Consider the following 17,586-nt stretch of genomic DNA (forward strand, 5'->3'; position numbering starts at 1 on the left):
ACTACTGGCTACTGCCTAGCCAACATGTGTTTTTAATTTTGATTGATTCAATTTGGTCAACCAGCTAACCAGCCAACATGGACTGACTGACTCTTCAACTCTTGACTGAGATCAGAAACTCCAAATTCTTCACAAATTCAACCCCAAAAAATAGTCATAAAGAGAGAAAAAAACCCAATAAATTTTATCGTTTAAAACAAAAAACTAATAGTCTTAATTCTCGCGAAAGACTTGATCAATAAGAGAATACCACAAACACACTCTAGAACCCCCCCACCCCCCGCGCCCCCCAATTTATATGCTGCTCACATATTAAGAAGAAAATATATTAGAGAGGGACCCTAATTTTTTGTTTTTTTGGTAGAAAAAAATTCATTGAAAGAATGAGCCATTACAAACAGTGACATCTTTCAAATAAATATTCTGAAACCATTGAGAGAGACTCCATTTACGATTATGATTGATGACGCATAAAACACCCCACCTGTCAGAGACTGCCATATAGCCGACCTGACCTCAGTCCGAGAACCAAATTAAGCCGAGCAGTAAACCAGGCCGACCCCATCTCCGATAAAGTCACCTGACAGAGTCAGATTCGTGCAAGCTAGCCGATGGCTGAGGCCGAGCTCTGAGCCGAGCTCACACAGGTCAGCCATAAACCCTTGGCCGAGCTGACTGCCAAGGCCAACCTCTCGGACCGACCTCCCAGGTTGAGGTGACTGTCAAGGCCTATCGATTAGGCCGAACCCTCCTCCACAGAAGCTACCATAGCACCCCACCGGGGATCGCGGGGCCACGTCAACACATCCCGAGAATCACGGGATAAGGATCGAGCCACGATCCCAGCGTAATACGAAATCACACTTTACATGGACTCTTACCTTAATAAGAGCCCGACCCCGAAAATAGCTCTCTACTCCGCTCTACGCTAGAGAGCCTTCTAAAAGAAGGACTCCTACCATACTAGGACTCTCCCAACCGCCTCATCTCATCTTCACTCTATAAATACCCAGGTATGGAGCATCATTCCTCATCTGGCTTTTCACTACGCAGTTACGCTGTTGCACTGGTGATCTAACTTTAGCATCGGAGAGTCCTAGGCCGGAGCCACACCGGCTCTCTTGCGCTCATCACTTGGTCTTTGCAGGCTCATCCGTGGGCGAACCAAGCATTGGAGATTTCCACACGTAACAATGATCCATGGTAACCTGAAACAAGTTGAAACGGAGTTCAATTGATTATCCAAGAAAGACCCAAATCTTCCTGAAAAAAAATCCTTCAACCAATTTGAAAATAACCCAAAGAAGTAAAAATTTTCATGACCCAATTCGACAAAAGTCAAAACTGCACTCACTTCTAAGTTTTTTATTCTAATTTTACAATAACAAACGGAATGAAAGTGAGAAACACAATATGAAAGGACACAATCACTACAAGTGTTTCGAGAGAGAGAGAATGTAAAAATTGCAGAAACTTGCAAGGACTTGTACTTGGTGAAGGATTTCGCGAGTTCTTACTGAACAATAGAAATAGAGAGAGAAAGAACACCATAAACATTAATAGAATAGAAATAGAGGGCTAAGGTTCCCAGGACAATAAGGTTGCAACAGGTTCAAAAGGGAGCTTCAACACACTCAAAGATTGGACTAATTGGCATAGGTCTGTAGGGGACTCAGTATCAACCACAGGGGCTGAGCTGATCGAATCCACTGGGAGAAGAACTTCGCCAGAAGGAAACTCCACATAATCCCCTCTTCACTGGTTCGTAGTGGTGGGTAGTTCCTTTGCCACATGGGTTGTCGATCCTGGGTGTGGAGTGGGGGATTGCAATGGCAGGAGGGCTCGCATGGAACTCGTATTCGATGAAGGAGGTTATTTAGACTCGTGTTCGCAGAAGAAAGGAGAAGAAGTAGAAGCAAAAGGGAGAGTTGAATAACAATGACCAGTAATTACTTCTTTGCTCATTAAAAGAACTGTTGTTTATGACGTACTTATCAAACATCAGTGCGAAATAAGATAAACAAAATTTCAATTTCAAAATTGAATGAGTTTCTCACCTATTTCAGAATTTCTCAGTCATTTGATTTGTCTTTCACTGAAAGTTGTAAAAATCAAATCAAACAATTTCAAAAATCAAAATTACCTCCTGAAATTGAAATAGAATCATAGTTTTAGAAAGGTTGAACCATTTGATTTTGACTTTTACCTAATGTATATATTTTGAGGTCTGAAGCAAACTGAACCAAACCACACCCTTCCTTAAACGGGAATGTGAGTGAGCCAGTGAGGCAACGACGGTGTTTACTCACTCGTTCCCAAACAAAAACAAAAAAATCCAAAGGACCTAAATATTCACTCACTCCAACGGCGTCGGTCGTTTCAATTTGAACTAGAGAGTAGAGAAGTCAAAAGCCCAGAAATAAAGGCTTAGCCGGTGAATTCGACTACACGCCTTGAGGGAAATCTTTTTCTCCTTTTTCATCGCGTCTTTTATAAAAGAAGATAAAGTGGGACGGATCGCGGTAAAATTCGTAAGTGACCGTTTTAGCTAAGTAAAGTTACATTAATTAATTCTTATAAATAAAAAAGAAAAAGAAAATTACATTAATTAACGGTGAGAGTGAAAATGTGAAATAAGGCTGAAGAAGTGAAAGTAAAGAGATCAACCTCTACCCAAAAAAAAAAAAAGTGAAGAGATCAAGGGATATTTAAGTATCTATTAATTAATACCACCGTGGAGAACATGGGGAGCCAGCAAGGAAACAAAGCGTGACAGCCCCTCCACCCGATCCTCATCAAAAACCCATGCCGGATTTTATCAGTTTCGTACACTCAGAAAAAGGGGAAGGAGAAAAAAGAAAAAAGAAAAAGGCAAGGAGGAGATACCCAAGTGAGCTTTGATCTTTCTCTCCTGTGTTTCTCATCGTTTACGTCTCTCGCATTTTCTGGACCCTGTCTTCGTGATTTCTTCGTAGCCGAAGCTGACCCTTCTCCTCTTTAAGTTTTCTGTTTCTCTTTTCTTCTTTCCTCTCTTTCTTTGGGAATTGGGGAGAGGATGGAGGCCGAGAAGAAATCTTCGGCGGTATCTGACGTCGGTGCTTGGGCGATGAACGTGATCAGCTCCGTCGGCATTATCATGGCCAACAAGCAGCTCATGTCCCCCAACGGTTACAGTTTCACCTTTGGTCAGGCTCTTTCTCTCCAGATCTGGAAATCTAAACCTTATTATTCTCAATGATGCTGAATTTCTGCTTCTAAATTGACTCGGCATCCACGTATTGATCCGTGTTATGATTGAAATTGCTCATTTCTGTTGTGAATTTTACTGGATTTGAACTCTATAATTGTTTTACTGGTTGGTAGCCTTCTCATGCTTTCTAATGCACTCTACAAGTATCGATCTCCTTGTGCAGATCACGTCGCATATCCATCTAATTCCTGCTCACCTCAACCCCATGTTACCTTATGTTCTTCTTCTTTGCTGTCCTCTTGAAAGGGTGGAAGGTTTTCGGCCGTTTCTGCTCATCAAGCATTTCACGCTCTCTGCTTTTCAATTTCATTTTGTATGTTTTATGATTTCGTACTCTCTGATTTTGTTGCTCCCTTTCTCTTGCTGTTCTTGGATCCCTTACTTCTATGTCAATTGAGAGGATTTTGGGTTCTTTTTATCTTTGCTTCTGACTCCAATTCTATTTCTGCAAGTAATGATTTCTCTTCAATATCTTGCGGCTGTGTCCCCCCCCCCCCCCTCTCTCTTAAACTGATTATAACAGATTGATTTCATCTTCCATAGCATCAACAGATGCGTCTTCGTACTAATGCTTACAGCCTATTAATTCCATCTTATTTGTGTATGGTTGAACCATATTTTTCGTTGAACTGACGTTGGTGTCTGCAGAACTTTGCCTTGAGGTCCCTTTGGCTCTACTCTACTATAGATCCTTCACTTGTGGGCCTTTTGAACCATGAATTTATTGAGATCTCTTGAATCTGTTTCGTACTCTAAGACCAATCTTTTTTTGCATTGCTTCAATTCTGGCCATCTTCTTAATTTCTATTGGTGCTTTGTAAAAGATTTTGTACCCTTTTTTTTTTGTATTTGGTCCCTAATTTCTTTAAATTAGATACCTTTTTTTATAAGCTTCAAATTGGATCTTATGTCACTTCTCGATATTGGCATTTGAGTACGATTTTCTTACTTTTTAATCTTTCCAGAATCTCTGTTCTGTTCTGGACTGAAAAGGATTCTTAAGTCAGTTCTTATCTGCTTTGTGATTTTTGGCTTTTATCTTTTGAAGAAAAGATCATGATTTTATGAAATAAAGAATCTGGTCAAGGGAGCTCGTCAAAGCATGATTTAAAAGCTACATTTCACTGCTTATGTGGACAGTTTGTGTCATCCTCGTTCTGTTGGAAATTGCAGCTGCAAACTTTTGCTCTTTGAAAGTTCTTTATCTATTTTAATTAACATGATCTTCTCTCCAGCCACAACCTTAACTGGGTTCCACTTTGCTGTTACCGCACTGGTTGGTTTGGTCTCAAATGCTACTGGTTATTCCATCTCAAAGCATGTACCTTTGTGGGAGCTTCTTTGGTTCTCAGTTGTTGCCAATATGTCAATCACAGGGATGAACCTAAGTCTTATGCTAAACTCTGTGGGATTTTATCAGGTATGGATCTGGTCCTTTTACTTCCCCTCCCTCCATTTTTCTTAGTAATTTGGTTTGTTGCACCGGTCATCTGTTCTTTGTCCTTGTGTTTTATCTCCATTGTTATTTTGGGCTGTAGATTTCAAAGCTGAGCATGATTCCTGTGGTTTGTGTAATGGAGTGGATTCTTCATAGCAAACACTACTCAAAGGAAGTGAAGATGGCAGTGGCAGTGGTGGTGGTTGGTGTAGGTGTCTGCACTGTAACGGATGTAAAAGTTAATGCTAAAGGTTTCCTGTGTGCCTGTATAGCTGTCATTTCTACATCCTTGCAGCAAATTGTGAGTGTTTACTTGTATTCTTTTATTTATTTTAAATGCATTGTTTTTAACCATAGGCTCTTTGGGGGTTGAATTGATGCATTGGTGACTTGGTAAGGAGTATCACTGATTAATTACCTTTATTCAGATTGTGCCATCAATTTTCTTTTGTGTTGTTCTACCTTTCAAGGCATTGGTATTCTGTCAGAATTGTTTTACTTGCGTATTTTTGTCTGTACTATTTCATATGATAATCCCTAGATGTGCTGAGGGTGGACCTTAGTGCAACGGTAAGGTTGCTCCATTGTGACCAAGTGGTCACAGGTTCGAGTCTGGAAATAGCCTCTCCGCAATGCGGGGGTAAGGCTGCGTACATTATGACCCTCCCTAGACCCCGCAGTGGCGGGAGCCTTGTTCACTGGGTACGCCTTTTTTATTTTATTTTATTCCCTACTCATGTCTGTATTTTAGGAACATAGCCATCTTTCAAAGCTCAATCAAATGTAAGTGCAGCTTTGTGGACTATATTTAATAGCTTCTGCTTCTTCTTTTTTGTGTGTGTGGGTGGGTGTCCAACACGAGCTTACGTGCCAAGTTCTAATGCAATATCTTAGTTTTTGAGGGGGGCATAATGGATCTGCATGAACTGCATGATGATGGATATATCATGCATATCTTACAATTAGCCTGAAAATGCTGGAATGAAATTTGCCCATTCTTCTGTAAAGTGGTCAAATTACCATTTTGCTTACTTAATGTTGCATAATCATGTGTCTCTGGAATTTCAATGCACATGTATGCTCTCTAAATTCTAGTCTAATGCTTCTATTTGTGGTGCAGTCAATTGGTTCCTTACAGAAGAAATACTCAATTGGATCTTTTGAGTTGTTGAGCAAGACAGCTCCCATACAAGCCCTTTCTCTTCTTGTGCTTGGTCCTTTCATTGATTACTATCTTAATGGGCGCTTCATATCAAACTATAAGTTGTCTTCTGGTGCAATTGTAAGTAAATGGTCTTTCCCCTTCTCTTTATTCTGTCTTTATCGATTTAATTGTATGTAAATTCTTCTCCATATAGTTGAATTAACCTATCACATATTATTGTTTTAACTTTATCAAATATGCACCTATTTAATTGATTAAATTTCCTCAACAAAATAAGTAGAAGCCCATAATAGCATCAAAGTCCTATTAATTCAGGCCCGGTCTACAAATTGGTCTTATTTTCCTAGTATTTGGTTATAGATTTTTGTTTAGTATTTACTTATAATGGTATCCATTGTAGGATGCACATTTTAGATGCATAGGGAATACATGAAATTAGTGTCTTAAGTTTAGTGTTTGAGTTAGATTAGGATACTTATTAGGTAGATAAAGTTATGTTTTGAGTCTACTCAATTAAATCAGTATAAGAGAGTGATTAGGAGTCCTTTTTCTTTTTCTGAGTCTGTTTGAGTGTTTAAATCCATTACGTTACATAGTGATTGTTTAATTCAGTTAGAATTTTTCTTTAATGTTTGAAGTTTACTCAAATACTACTTTTGAGTTTTTATGTAAGGATGTAACCCCGTATCAAATTAGGCAGCTGAACAGAATTTAAGTTGTGAAAGTGTGTAAGCTATGAGCTCTTCTCTTCTACCCCCTAATGTTGTGCTAATCCCGAACCAGTGAATTCCAGTGAGAGATCAGCTTGCAATCGGATTGCAGGAAAAAAGGACGAATCAGATTGCGGAAAATTTAAATAATTAGAAGAGGACTTGTCTGATTATGCTCAAATTCTGGTTGAAGGTCACAGGAATTTAAAAACAATTTTTAAAATAAGAATTTAATAGGGGTGAACAGAATTGAAATTGACACCAAAATAGAAAAGATATGAACGGGAATCATCACCTGATCTGCGGGGCTGGAATCACCACAGAACCAAAGACAAAAGCCAATCTTTCATTCCATCATATTTGTGTACAAGGCTGTTGCCCCTTACAAACTTATATACGATACTCGGATTCAAAACTCAAAAAAGAAAAAAAAGGAAAGGACTAAATGAATGCTGAACTGATAAAGTAACTTAAACTAACTCGAAATGTGAATTAATAAAGAAAAGAGACTGAAATAAGGCTGGACTCTTAGAGACCCATTCCAACCTAACTGAAACACTTAATGACAAATTAAATAAAGAAATAGGACTCTAAATAGACTAACTAATAAAGTAAATCTCGTATTCATTCCTCCTATCCATATTTTAGGCCCATTAAAGTAGGCTATTACAATAAAAAAGCATTGTACCAAAGGCTCAACGTGTATAGAACTCAACCCAAGGCTTATTTCCATTAAAATAAGCCCATTTTTGCTGATTTATCTGCATGTACTCTTTTCTTCTCTCTTTCTTTAAAGTTACTTTTCATAGGTATTGTTCATGGGGACTATTCCCAGTCCCAAAACACCCTTAGTTTGTCCAGAAAATCTCCTTAAAACCGTGCATGTGTTACAACCAAGGATTTAAAACCAATTTAATCCTTGGTTCCTGTTAACAAAACAGGAATTTCGTGAATGGCTTGAATGATCAATAAGATCAGTCAAGCTCTCTATTTATAATAATAATAATAAAAGATATTACAAAGGAAATACTGTTCATGACACTGTTCATGTGAACAGTGTCACAGCCCAAATTACAATTCTACCCTTGTTCAAAAGTACATAAATAAAGCATAAATAAAATACCAAAAATACCCTTATAATATCGGGTAACACATCTCAACACTCCCCCTCAAGTTGGGGCATAGATATCACACATGCCCAACTTGACTAGACTAGGATAAAACAACTTCCCACTCAACCCTTTGGTGAAGACATCAGCCAGTTGATCTCCAGACTTCACAAAAGGGATACAAATATGCCCACTCTCTAACTTCTCCTTGATGAAGTGTCTGTCAATCTCCACATGTTTGGTACGGTCATGTTGCATTGGATTGTGGGCAATGCTAATTGCTGCTTTGTTGTCACAGTACAACATCATTGGAAGATGAACAGAACCACGGATATCAAGGAGTAAACCCTGAAGCCACAATAACTCACATATGCCCTGGGCCATAGCACGGAATTCAGCTTCAGCACTAGATCTTACCACAACATTTTGCTTTTTACTCCGCCATATGACCAGATTTCCTCCAACAAAAGTACAATAGCCGGAGGTAGATGTCTTGTCAGGGTTACCACCCCAGTCAGCATCTGTGTAAACCTCAATGCGAAGATGGTCATGAGGAGACAAACGGGTCCCCTTTCCTGGAGCTGACTTCAAGTAATGGAGAATACGAAGAACAACAACCATGTGAGTGGAATAAGGATCATGCATGAACTTGCTCACAAGACTCACAGCAATGGCAATATCTGGTCTGGTGTGGGAGAGATAAATCAGCTTGCCCACCAATCGTTGATATCTGAACTTATCAACAGGTTCACCATCCTTCTCTTGCAGACGGGTAGTAGCTTCCAAGGGAGTGTCACAAGGATGACAACCAAGCATACCAGTCTCTGATAGTAAATCTAGAACATGCTTTCTCTGGGAGAGAAAGATGCCTTTTGGAGAACAGGCAACTTCAATCCCAAGAAAATATCCTAGTTGTCCTAGATCTTTTATGTCAAATTCCCGTCCCAAGAAAGCCTTCAGGTGAGAAACTTCATCTGTATCATTACAAGTCACAACTATGTCATCGACATAAATTATGAGAAGAGTGACATTTTCTCCCTTTCGCTTGATGAACAGAGTGTGATCAGCATTACTCTGTTTGTATGCACAGGAGACCATGGCTTTATGAAACCTACCAAACCATGCCCGTGGAGATTGCTTCAACCCATAGAGTGCTCGTTTGAGCCTACAAACTTTCCCATGGGTCTTGTCAGAGGGAAAACCCGGAGGAACATCCATATAAACCTTCTCTTCCAACTCCCCATAAAGAAATGCATTTTTTACATCCAACTGCTGTAGGTCCCAGCCAAAGTTGACAGCACAAGACAGTAAGACCCAGACAGTGTTCAACTTCGCAACAGGGGCAAATGTCTCCTGGTAGTCGATCCCATAAGTATGAGTGAAGCCTCTGGCCACAAGCCTGGCTTTATTCCACTGTTCCATCTGGCTTCTGCTTGACAACAAATACCCATTTGCACCCGACTGGTTTCTTACCCCAAGGAAGAACAACTAGCTCCCATGTCTCATTTTTAAGTAAGGCCGTCATTTCTTCCATCATGGCTGCTTTCCACTTTGGATCTGTAATCGCCTCCTACCATTTCTGAGGAATAGAAACAGAGGAAAGAGAAGAAACAAATGCATGATAGGAAGGAGATAAAGCATCATAGGAAACAACATTGGAGATGGGGTGTTGGGTGCATGACCTAATGCCTTTACGAACAGCGATAGGTAAGTCAAGGGAAGGATCCTTACCAGATGATGTAGCAGAGTCTGGATTTGGATCAAGTACAGACGATTGTGGAGGTGGTATGGTGGTGGTGGTACTCTCAACTTGTCCTGTGCACTCCCGGGTATATACCTTATCAACAGGGATTTGATTGACTGGTCTACGCTCCCCCTGAATAGGAGCCACTGTAGAGCTGAAGTTACGGAGGGCTCCCCCTGAATAGAAGCCGGAACAATAGCAGACACATCTTCAAAACCCTGCTCCTGCTCCCCCTGAAGAGGTGTCTGGGAATAATATGACAAGGACTCATGGAGACAAAAGTACGACGTGAAGGTAGATGGTAACACTTGTATCCTTTCTGGGTCGCAGAATAGCCCAGAAAAATACACCGAATGCTCCGTGGATCAAATTTCCCATGAGGATGATGATTGCGGACATAGCAAACACAACCAAAAACTTTGGGGGGAACCACAAAGGAGGAGGAACCCTGGAGGAGATCAACGGGGGAATGACCATCAAGGACACGGGTAGGCACACGATTGATGAGATAAGCAGCGGTAAGAATGGCATCACCTCAGTAGTGAGAAGGAATCTGCCGTGCAAACATAATGGCCCGGGCTACCTCAAGGAGATGTTTATTTTTCCTTTCAGCAACCCCATTCTGGGCAAGTGCGTCAACACAGCTGGTCTGATGGACAATACCATGTGCAGCCAAATAATGTTGGAACTGACCCTCCATGTACTCTCTACCATTATCACTGCGTAAAATGCGCAAGGTGGCATTGAATTGGGTCTGAACCATACGATGAAATAACTGAAAACAGTGGAAGACCTCACTTTTATGGCTCATCATGTACACCCAAGTGGCACGAGTATAACAATCAATAAACGAGACAAACCATCAATGACCAGAAAGGGAAGTACAACGGGCAGGGCCCCACACATCAGAATGAACCAAAGCAAAAGGAGTCTCACTTCTTTTATTTAATGAAGAATAACTGGAACGAGTCTGTTTGGCCAAAACACAAGCCTCACATAAAAACTCATTCTTATTACAATGCTTAATTAAGCGCGGAAACAAAAGAGACAAAGTACTAAGGGATGGATGACCAAGCCGATAGTGCTAGAGATGAAGGTCAGGGGACGAGGTGGACTGTAAATGATGAGCTGTAGAGGAAGCCGAATGCAAAGTAGAAGGCTGACCCGGGTCAAGTAAGTAGAGACCACCCCGCATCTTACCACCCCCAATCGTGCGCCCCGTCTCCAGATCCTGTATGACACAATGAGAAGGGAAAAAAGTCAGTTTGTAGGTCAGATCTCTAGTTAGACTACTAATAGAGAGAAAGTTGGTAGAAAAAGACAGAACATGCAAAACAGATTTTAATGAAAGGGTAGGTGAGCAGCGTATGGAACCTTTCCCATTAATAGGAGAAAGGGAACCATTAGCTACTCGAACACTGTCTTTGCCAGAAGATGGAGAATAAAGATGAAATACATGGGAGGAGCCAGTCATGTGGTCAGTGGCACCGGAATCTATAATCCAAGGACTGGATACAGCCGATGCACACAGACTACTGACTGGAGTACCTGAGGCAAAATTAGAACCAGGAGGGGAAGCAGGTGCCGATGCAGTAGTGGAGGCAGCGGAAGAGGCCTGTAACTTGCGACGGAAAGCTAGGAGCTCATCTTGAGTAAGCTCAATGTTAGATGAAGGGGCAGCAACAGCAGTAGTAGGAGAATCAGCCATATGAGCCTTGGGCTTAAACTTCCCACGGGCTTTCTTTTCCTCAAAATCAGCAGGCTTCCCATGGAGCTTCCAACATTGAGCCTTAGTATGATAGAGCATGTTGCAGTGTTCACACTTGATAGGACCTTTAGGGACAGCAGTACCACCATCAGTAGTGGTAAGAGAAGGAGTACTGAAAGCAACTTGCAAGGCGGATCGATCAACAGTAGAGGAATGTAGCATAGCAGCCCGACGAGATTCTTCATTATGAACCAAGGCAAAGGCCTGCTCTAGGGATGGAAAAGGGGACTGCCCAAGTACTTGCACCCGAATAGGATCAAACTCCATATTTAGTCCAACCAAAAAATCATAGACACGTATTTTGTCAATGTGTTTGCGATAGGCAGCCAGATCAGTAGCAGTAGAGGGCTGATAGTCGGAGTAATGATCCAATTGCTGCCACATGTTCTTGAGGGCAACATAGTATTTGGAGACAGAGAGCTCTTGTTGGGTAGTAGCATTAGCCTTCTTTCTAATCTCATAGACCTGTGCATCATTCCCCGTGCGACCATAAGTCTCTTTGGCAGCATTCCAGATAGTATGGGCTGTGTCCTGTAGAAGAAAATTGTTTGAGATATCCCCTTGCATAGAATGGATCAAGTAGGACATCACCATCGCATCATTAGATAACCACTTGTTGAGCTGAGAACCCTCTTCCATTGGTTTAGTTGTTGTCCCAAGAAGATGGCCAGTGAGGCCACGACCAACTACTATCAAATAGGTAGACTGAGACCACTTCAGGTAGTTAGAGCCATCAAGCTTGATTGGGGCAGCAAGGGGAAGAAAATCAGTTCGGGGCTGGCCATCAATGCCAGAAGAGGCCAAAGAAGAATCTGAACCAGTCATTGCAGCAGGTAACCAATCTTCAATGAAGCAGCAAACAGCCAAAAAATATCCAAAAAAAATTCTGGAATCGACCCCCAATAGAAGAGGGTTGTATTGGAGCAAAAAATCTCAGATATGTAAGCTGGGAATGATGTCGAATGAAGGCAGCAAGGGTGCCAATCAGATGCAGCAAGAGCCAGCAGCCCAACCCTAAGATCGATTAATGTTAGGGTTTTGAAAAAAACCCTGAGAAGAGAGATCGATAAGGGGTTGGGGTCTTCAACCAATCTGATGAAGTGAATAGGGGCTGAGAACAAATATCAAATAAAGATCCCACAATAGAAGATGCAGCTGAAATAGATGTAGAGGTTTGATCTCCAAAAAAAATAGGAATCTTCAAATCGCAGATAGTTCTTCAGCTCCACTCGATAAAAAAAGAAAGGCAGAAAAAAGGAGGTATGTTGGGGCAGCAGCTAGATCATTACGATCACCTTAGTAGTGCTGCCCTAATGGGAGAAGAAGAACCAAAAGAAAGGAAGAAAGAAGAAGGGAAGAAGCTTGATGGAGGGAAGGAGATGGGAGGTGGGTTTTGAAAACCTAGATCAGAGTGTATTTGGCTCTGATGCCATGTTAACAAAACAGGAATTTCGTGAATGGCTTGAATGATCAATAAGATCAGTCAAGCTCTCTATTTATAATAATAATAATAAAAGAGATTACAAAGGAAACACTGTTCACGACACTGTTCACGTAAACAGTGTCACAGCCCAAATTACAATTCTACCCTTATTCAAAAGTACATAAATAAAATACCAAAAATACCCTTATAATATCGGGGAACACATCTCAACAGTTCCTAATCTGGCATTAGGATTGGCTGTCTGCATCACCTGCTGAGTCAAATTTTTTCATCCCTCAATAGAAATCCTCTTCCTGATGTCCTAATTTTCCTAAAGAATCTCTCACTTGCAAGTTGGGCAGGATTGATGCGGATCTGGGGTTCAATAACCCTAAATTGGATCACTATGGGCCCACAATCAAATAAATAGTTCTGGAATTAATAAAGGATTGATAAAGGAAGGGAATAAAATAAGATAAAAGGCTATTTATGTAAACCAAGATGTAGGCTTTATTAGAGGTTGTCTTTCAACCTCTGTACTGAGAGCAATCAACGGAACTTGGCTGGATTTCGATCAACATAACTCACTACTGCTAAGTTAAATCAAACAGAAATTCTAGACTTGAGTACTTAATCCTGAGCCCTATGAAATCCAACCGACACACACGAGGTTTAGCAACCTGATAATTAGGGCTGCAACAGGGTCGGATTGGGTCGGGCTTTTTAAAACCCTAGCCTTGACCAGCCCTCAGGGCCAGGGTATCTTAGCCCAGGCCCTGTTCGGGCTCAGGGCTGACAGAGCCAAACTTGCACCCCAGTGATAATCACATAATTTGGTGGGAAGCATAACCTGGTGGAGGTTAGGGTTTCAGACCTGTTGCAGATCTTGTTCCTCACCACAGAAGGGGGTTAGGGCTGGGGGTTCATGGGTTTAAATCGCCTAAGAGTAGGTTACTTTTGACCCAAATCTCAGGGTCATTCGATTGGGAATAAAGATTTAGCAAAGCTTTCTGGTGTTATCACCCAGAATAGAGTGTTGATGGCCCACACAATGTAAGAGGAATAGTAAGAGAGATGGAAGAAGAAATATAAGAACTATAATAGAGATCAAACCTGGAATGAGGAAAAGACTTGTTTGATCAAGGAGAGGAAAAAGAACAGAGCGAGAGAGCACCCAGTTTCACACATAGGTAAACATAAACCAACCTCTCCATTCAATTATCCAAAATCAAACCTCTTTTTTGTGGATGTCCCTGCTTCAACTTATTTGGCGGTTCTCTTCATAAATAAAAGCAAGAACTCTTCCATAAATTGGTCAAGTATAGCCAATGTTTAAAGTATCGGTATCGGGTATCGTATCGGAAGGGTGATTTTAAGAGATGTAAAGTATATTCGTATTGTATCGGGATACGTATTGTACACTACAGATACACATGGAAATGGTCAAGATACATATGGAAATATACTTTTGGAGCAAAAAACAATATAAATAAGTAATATATAACATGCATAATGCATAAACACTAAAATGGAGAAAAACGTATAACGAGATGAGACTTTCATCGATTAGAGTACAAATCCTTGCAAATGATCAAGTTTGATGCATCAACAAACTTAGTTTTATCTAAATCTATCACAACAACAGCAACAACAACAACAACAACTTAGCCTTATCCCAACTAAATGGGGTTGGCTACACAGATCCTTTGACACAACGATATAACAAAGTAGAAGAAAAGAAACACAACATCGTAACAAAAGTTAAAAACAGCTCGGGTCGGCTACACAGATCCTTGCCCTCCAATCAGCTCTATTCGACGTCATACTAGAGACAAGACCTAAACTATGCATGTGTTTCCTCACTTCTCATAGGGTCATTTTAGGCCTGCCCCTAGCTCTTCTAGTACCTTCAATCTGAATCAAGTCACTCCTCCGAATTGGGGCGTCCGAAGGCCTATGATTGACATGGCCATACCACCTCAAACAACTTTTTCGAAGCTTATCTTGAATCGGGGCTACTCCCAAACCATCTCTAATATGGTCATTCCTTATTCTATCCTTCCTAGTTTTGCTACTCATCCATCTCAACATCCTCATCTCCACTACGCTATGATTATCTATATGAAACTTCTTAACTGCCCAACACTCTGCACCATACATCATAGCCGGTCTTATGACTGTCCTGTAAAAATTTCATTTAAGTTTTCGAGGGATCCGTCGATCACATAACACTCAGGTTACCTCTCTCCACTTCATCCACCCTACTTTAATCCTCTATGAGACATCATCTTCTATATCACCTTCCATACTAATAATCAATCCTAGATACCTAAAATGGCTACTTTGCGGAATTTTTGTCCCATCAACTTTCACTCCCTCATTCTCCGTCTTGGTGTTGCTAAAGTTACATACCATATATTGTGTCTTCGTTCTACTTATTTTTAGACCTTCTGATTCCAAGGTTGATCTCCATACCTCCAGGCTGAAACTGACAAGATGTCATGTGGGAAAAGCATGCATCAAGGGACCTCATCTTAGATGTCTTTGGTTAACTCATCCATGATAAGTACAAACATATAAGAGCTTAAAGCTGACCCTTGATGTAACCCAACTGTAATTGGGAATTCACTACTTTGACTCCCCACGGTTCTTACTCTAGTCACCACCCCGCCATACATATCTTTAATTATGTCCACATACTTGAAACATGTCTCCTCCCTAGCACCTGACATGGTTCGAGAACTCGGTTTCGGTAGTGGTTTCGCCAAGTTAAAAAACCGAGTTGGACTGAGATCTTGACGGGTTGGTGCACTTTTTTTTGGTGAACTCGTTTGATGGTTTTTGTGGGTTTTTGACCTAGTTTGGTCATGAAACTTGGTATACAACCTATTTTGGGCCATTTAAACACAATGACACTATCAAACTTTCCAAAATCAAAGTCCAAATAGAAGTTTGACTTAGTGGGAAACCAGGACAAACACTTATTTATGTCAGAAACCAGGACGGACATTTATTTATGCCTAATATCATTCAAGTAAATGTTTTCATTTACTTAAGATATTATTCATAAATAAGCAAATACCCCTATTTGAATCCAATAAAAATAGTTAAAAAAATCAAATTCCAAAAGTATAAAAAGTCAACCCCCTAGTTCAAGAACAAAAATTGGATTTTCGGCGGTAGGTGCAATTTTTAAATTTTAAATGTTGATGTTTTTCTCAAATCTAAAATTCCATAAATCTTAATATGGTAAACCATTGCTAAAAATCAAAAGTGCGGTAAAATATTCATTTGTTATGATGTCTAAAAACTATTTTCATTCCGCGATTTTGATAGCATTTGCGCACACCAAATAAGGTTTGACTGAAACATAATTCTTTCAATATATATCAGATTTAAGCAATCTCGGATTTGTTGGAAAGCTTTGCAAAAATTCAATGAAGTGGTTTATTGGATATGGGATCCTATTTTGGATTCGGTATGGATAAATGATCTTCCTATGTTATACTATTCAATATTCAATTCTCGATATGGTCAATAAGACAAGACATCTTATTAGACTGGATCTAAAAGTATAGGTCCTTCCCACTTCCGACTTTTTTCACCATGTAAAATGGCAATTTTCTGATCAAAACATGGAAATAGTGCAGCTGGGTCATTGGGTTTCATTTAGAACCCTTACTAGCGCCATTTTTCCCTCTTCCCACATTACATGATGTTTTCATTATGAGAATTTTGACAACTAGCTGGTTTCATTGCTCACATGTGGGAGCCCTTTTGAGCTGCCATTTGGAATAATCTGTGGTATATAGCTGATTTTTTTTTTATCATAAAAGAGGAAGAGAGTTTTCTTCAATTTTGCCTAATTTAGATGATTGGAATATTTGCAGTTCTTCATACTACTCTCATGCTCCCTAGCAGTATTCTGCAATGTGAGCCAGTACCTCTGCATTGGACGCTTCTCAGCTGTCTCTTTCCAGGTGTTAGGTCACATGAAAACTGTTTGCGTCCTTACGTTGGGATGGCTGCTCTTTGACTCTGAACTGACATTTAAGAACATTCTTGGTATGGCTCTTGCGGTCCTGGGGATGGTAATATATAGTTGGGCAGTGGAGATTGAGAAGCAGGCTAATGCCAAGTTAGTACCTTACATGAAAGAGAGTCTGACAGAAGAGGATATTAGGCTGTTGAAAGATGGAGTCGAGAGTACTCCTGTGAAGGATATTGAGTTTGGTGAATCTAAAGTTTAGGTTGGTGATCCTCTTGGAACGGAAGTAACATTCTGCTTTGACTTCACCGTCTATGGCCCTTGAGCTTCATTTAATCGTACAGCAACACAAGATGTAGAGGCATCCGGATGGATGGGAGATAATCCCATGACACCTTCAAGCAACAACCATTTCTATTGTAGATGTGTCGCAGTTGTCCCATTTTTTTCCTTCTTTTCATTGCCCATTTGTTTTATAATAGTTAATTTCTTTTTTTTAATGTAATTTTTTGTTGGATTGATTAGGATTGTGAAGACATCTCTGGAATCGGAACGGGAGTGAGGAGGTGATGGGGATTGGGGTCCTGTAAAATCTGATATTTCATTGAGCTTCTCTTTTATTTTTTGGGTAGATTGTTTCTGCTTGTTTCTGCTAGCACATTACATTTCTATAATTTATTAACGTGGCCCAAGGTTCTTCATAATTCTCTTAAATCCAGATGGTTTGGAAACCTCTCTTGATTTCTCTAGGGTCGTCCATCTTTCCTTATAAATTAGGATGTTATCTTGGTCAAAGACATGTGACTTTTAGATGAGAAACTTATCTGCTTCTTCTCTTCTTTGTGTCGTGCATGCATCCCCTCCTGTAAATTGGGAGAGGTTGTCTTGGCTATAGACATAATTTCGAGACGAGATTTCTCATCTTGTCTCTGTGGGTTCCCCTACTCTCTCGCTTCCTCTTCTTTTCAACTGTTATCTTGTACTACAGTAA

The 17,586-nt window shown here is 40.4% G+C and overlaps 1 protein-coding gene across 1 annotated transcript; it reads left to right on the forward strand.

Moving 5' to 3' along the window:
• The first annotated feature begins 2,937 nt into the window (after positions 1 to 2,937).
• LOC122662372 (UDP-rhamnose/UDP-galactose transporter 1-like) lies at positions 2,938 to 17,034 on the forward strand. Its single transcript, XM_043857988.1, has 5 exons — positions 2,938 to 3,185; positions 4,486 to 4,670; positions 4,789 to 4,989; positions 5,809 to 5,970; positions 16,498 to 17,034. Exons 1-5 carry the CDS (start codon positions 3,056 to 3,058, stop codon positions 16,855 to 16,857), a joined length of 1,038 nt encoding a protein of 345 aa, XP_043713923.1. The 5' UTR covers positions 2,938 to 3,055; the 3' UTR covers positions 16,858 to 17,034.
• The last annotated feature ends 552 nt before the right edge of the window (positions 17,035 to 17,586 follow it).

This window comes from Telopea speciosissima, chromosome 5, assembly GCF_018873765.1.
Source record: "Telopea speciosissima isolate NSW1024214 ecotype Mountain lineage chromosome 5, Tspe_v1, whole genome shotgun sequence".
Lineage (NCBI taxonomy): Eukaryota > Viridiplantae > Streptophyta > Magnoliopsida > Proteales > Proteaceae > Telopea > Telopea speciosissima.

Bases quoted from the DNA above. Each gene is read 5' to 3' on its own strand.
- LOC122662372 (XM_043857988.1), top strand. From the start codon at position 3,056: ATGGAGGCCGAGAAGAAATCTTCGGCGGTATCTGACGTCGGTGCTTGG. The intron at 3,186-4,485 runs GTCAGGCTCTTT...TCTTCTCTCCAG, and splicing joins CGGTTACAGTTTCACCTTTG to CCACAACCTTAACTGGGTTC. The intron at 5,971-16,497 runs GTAAGTAAATGG...GAATATTTGCAG, and splicing joins AGTTGTCTTCTGGTGCAATT to TTCTTCATACTACTCTCATG.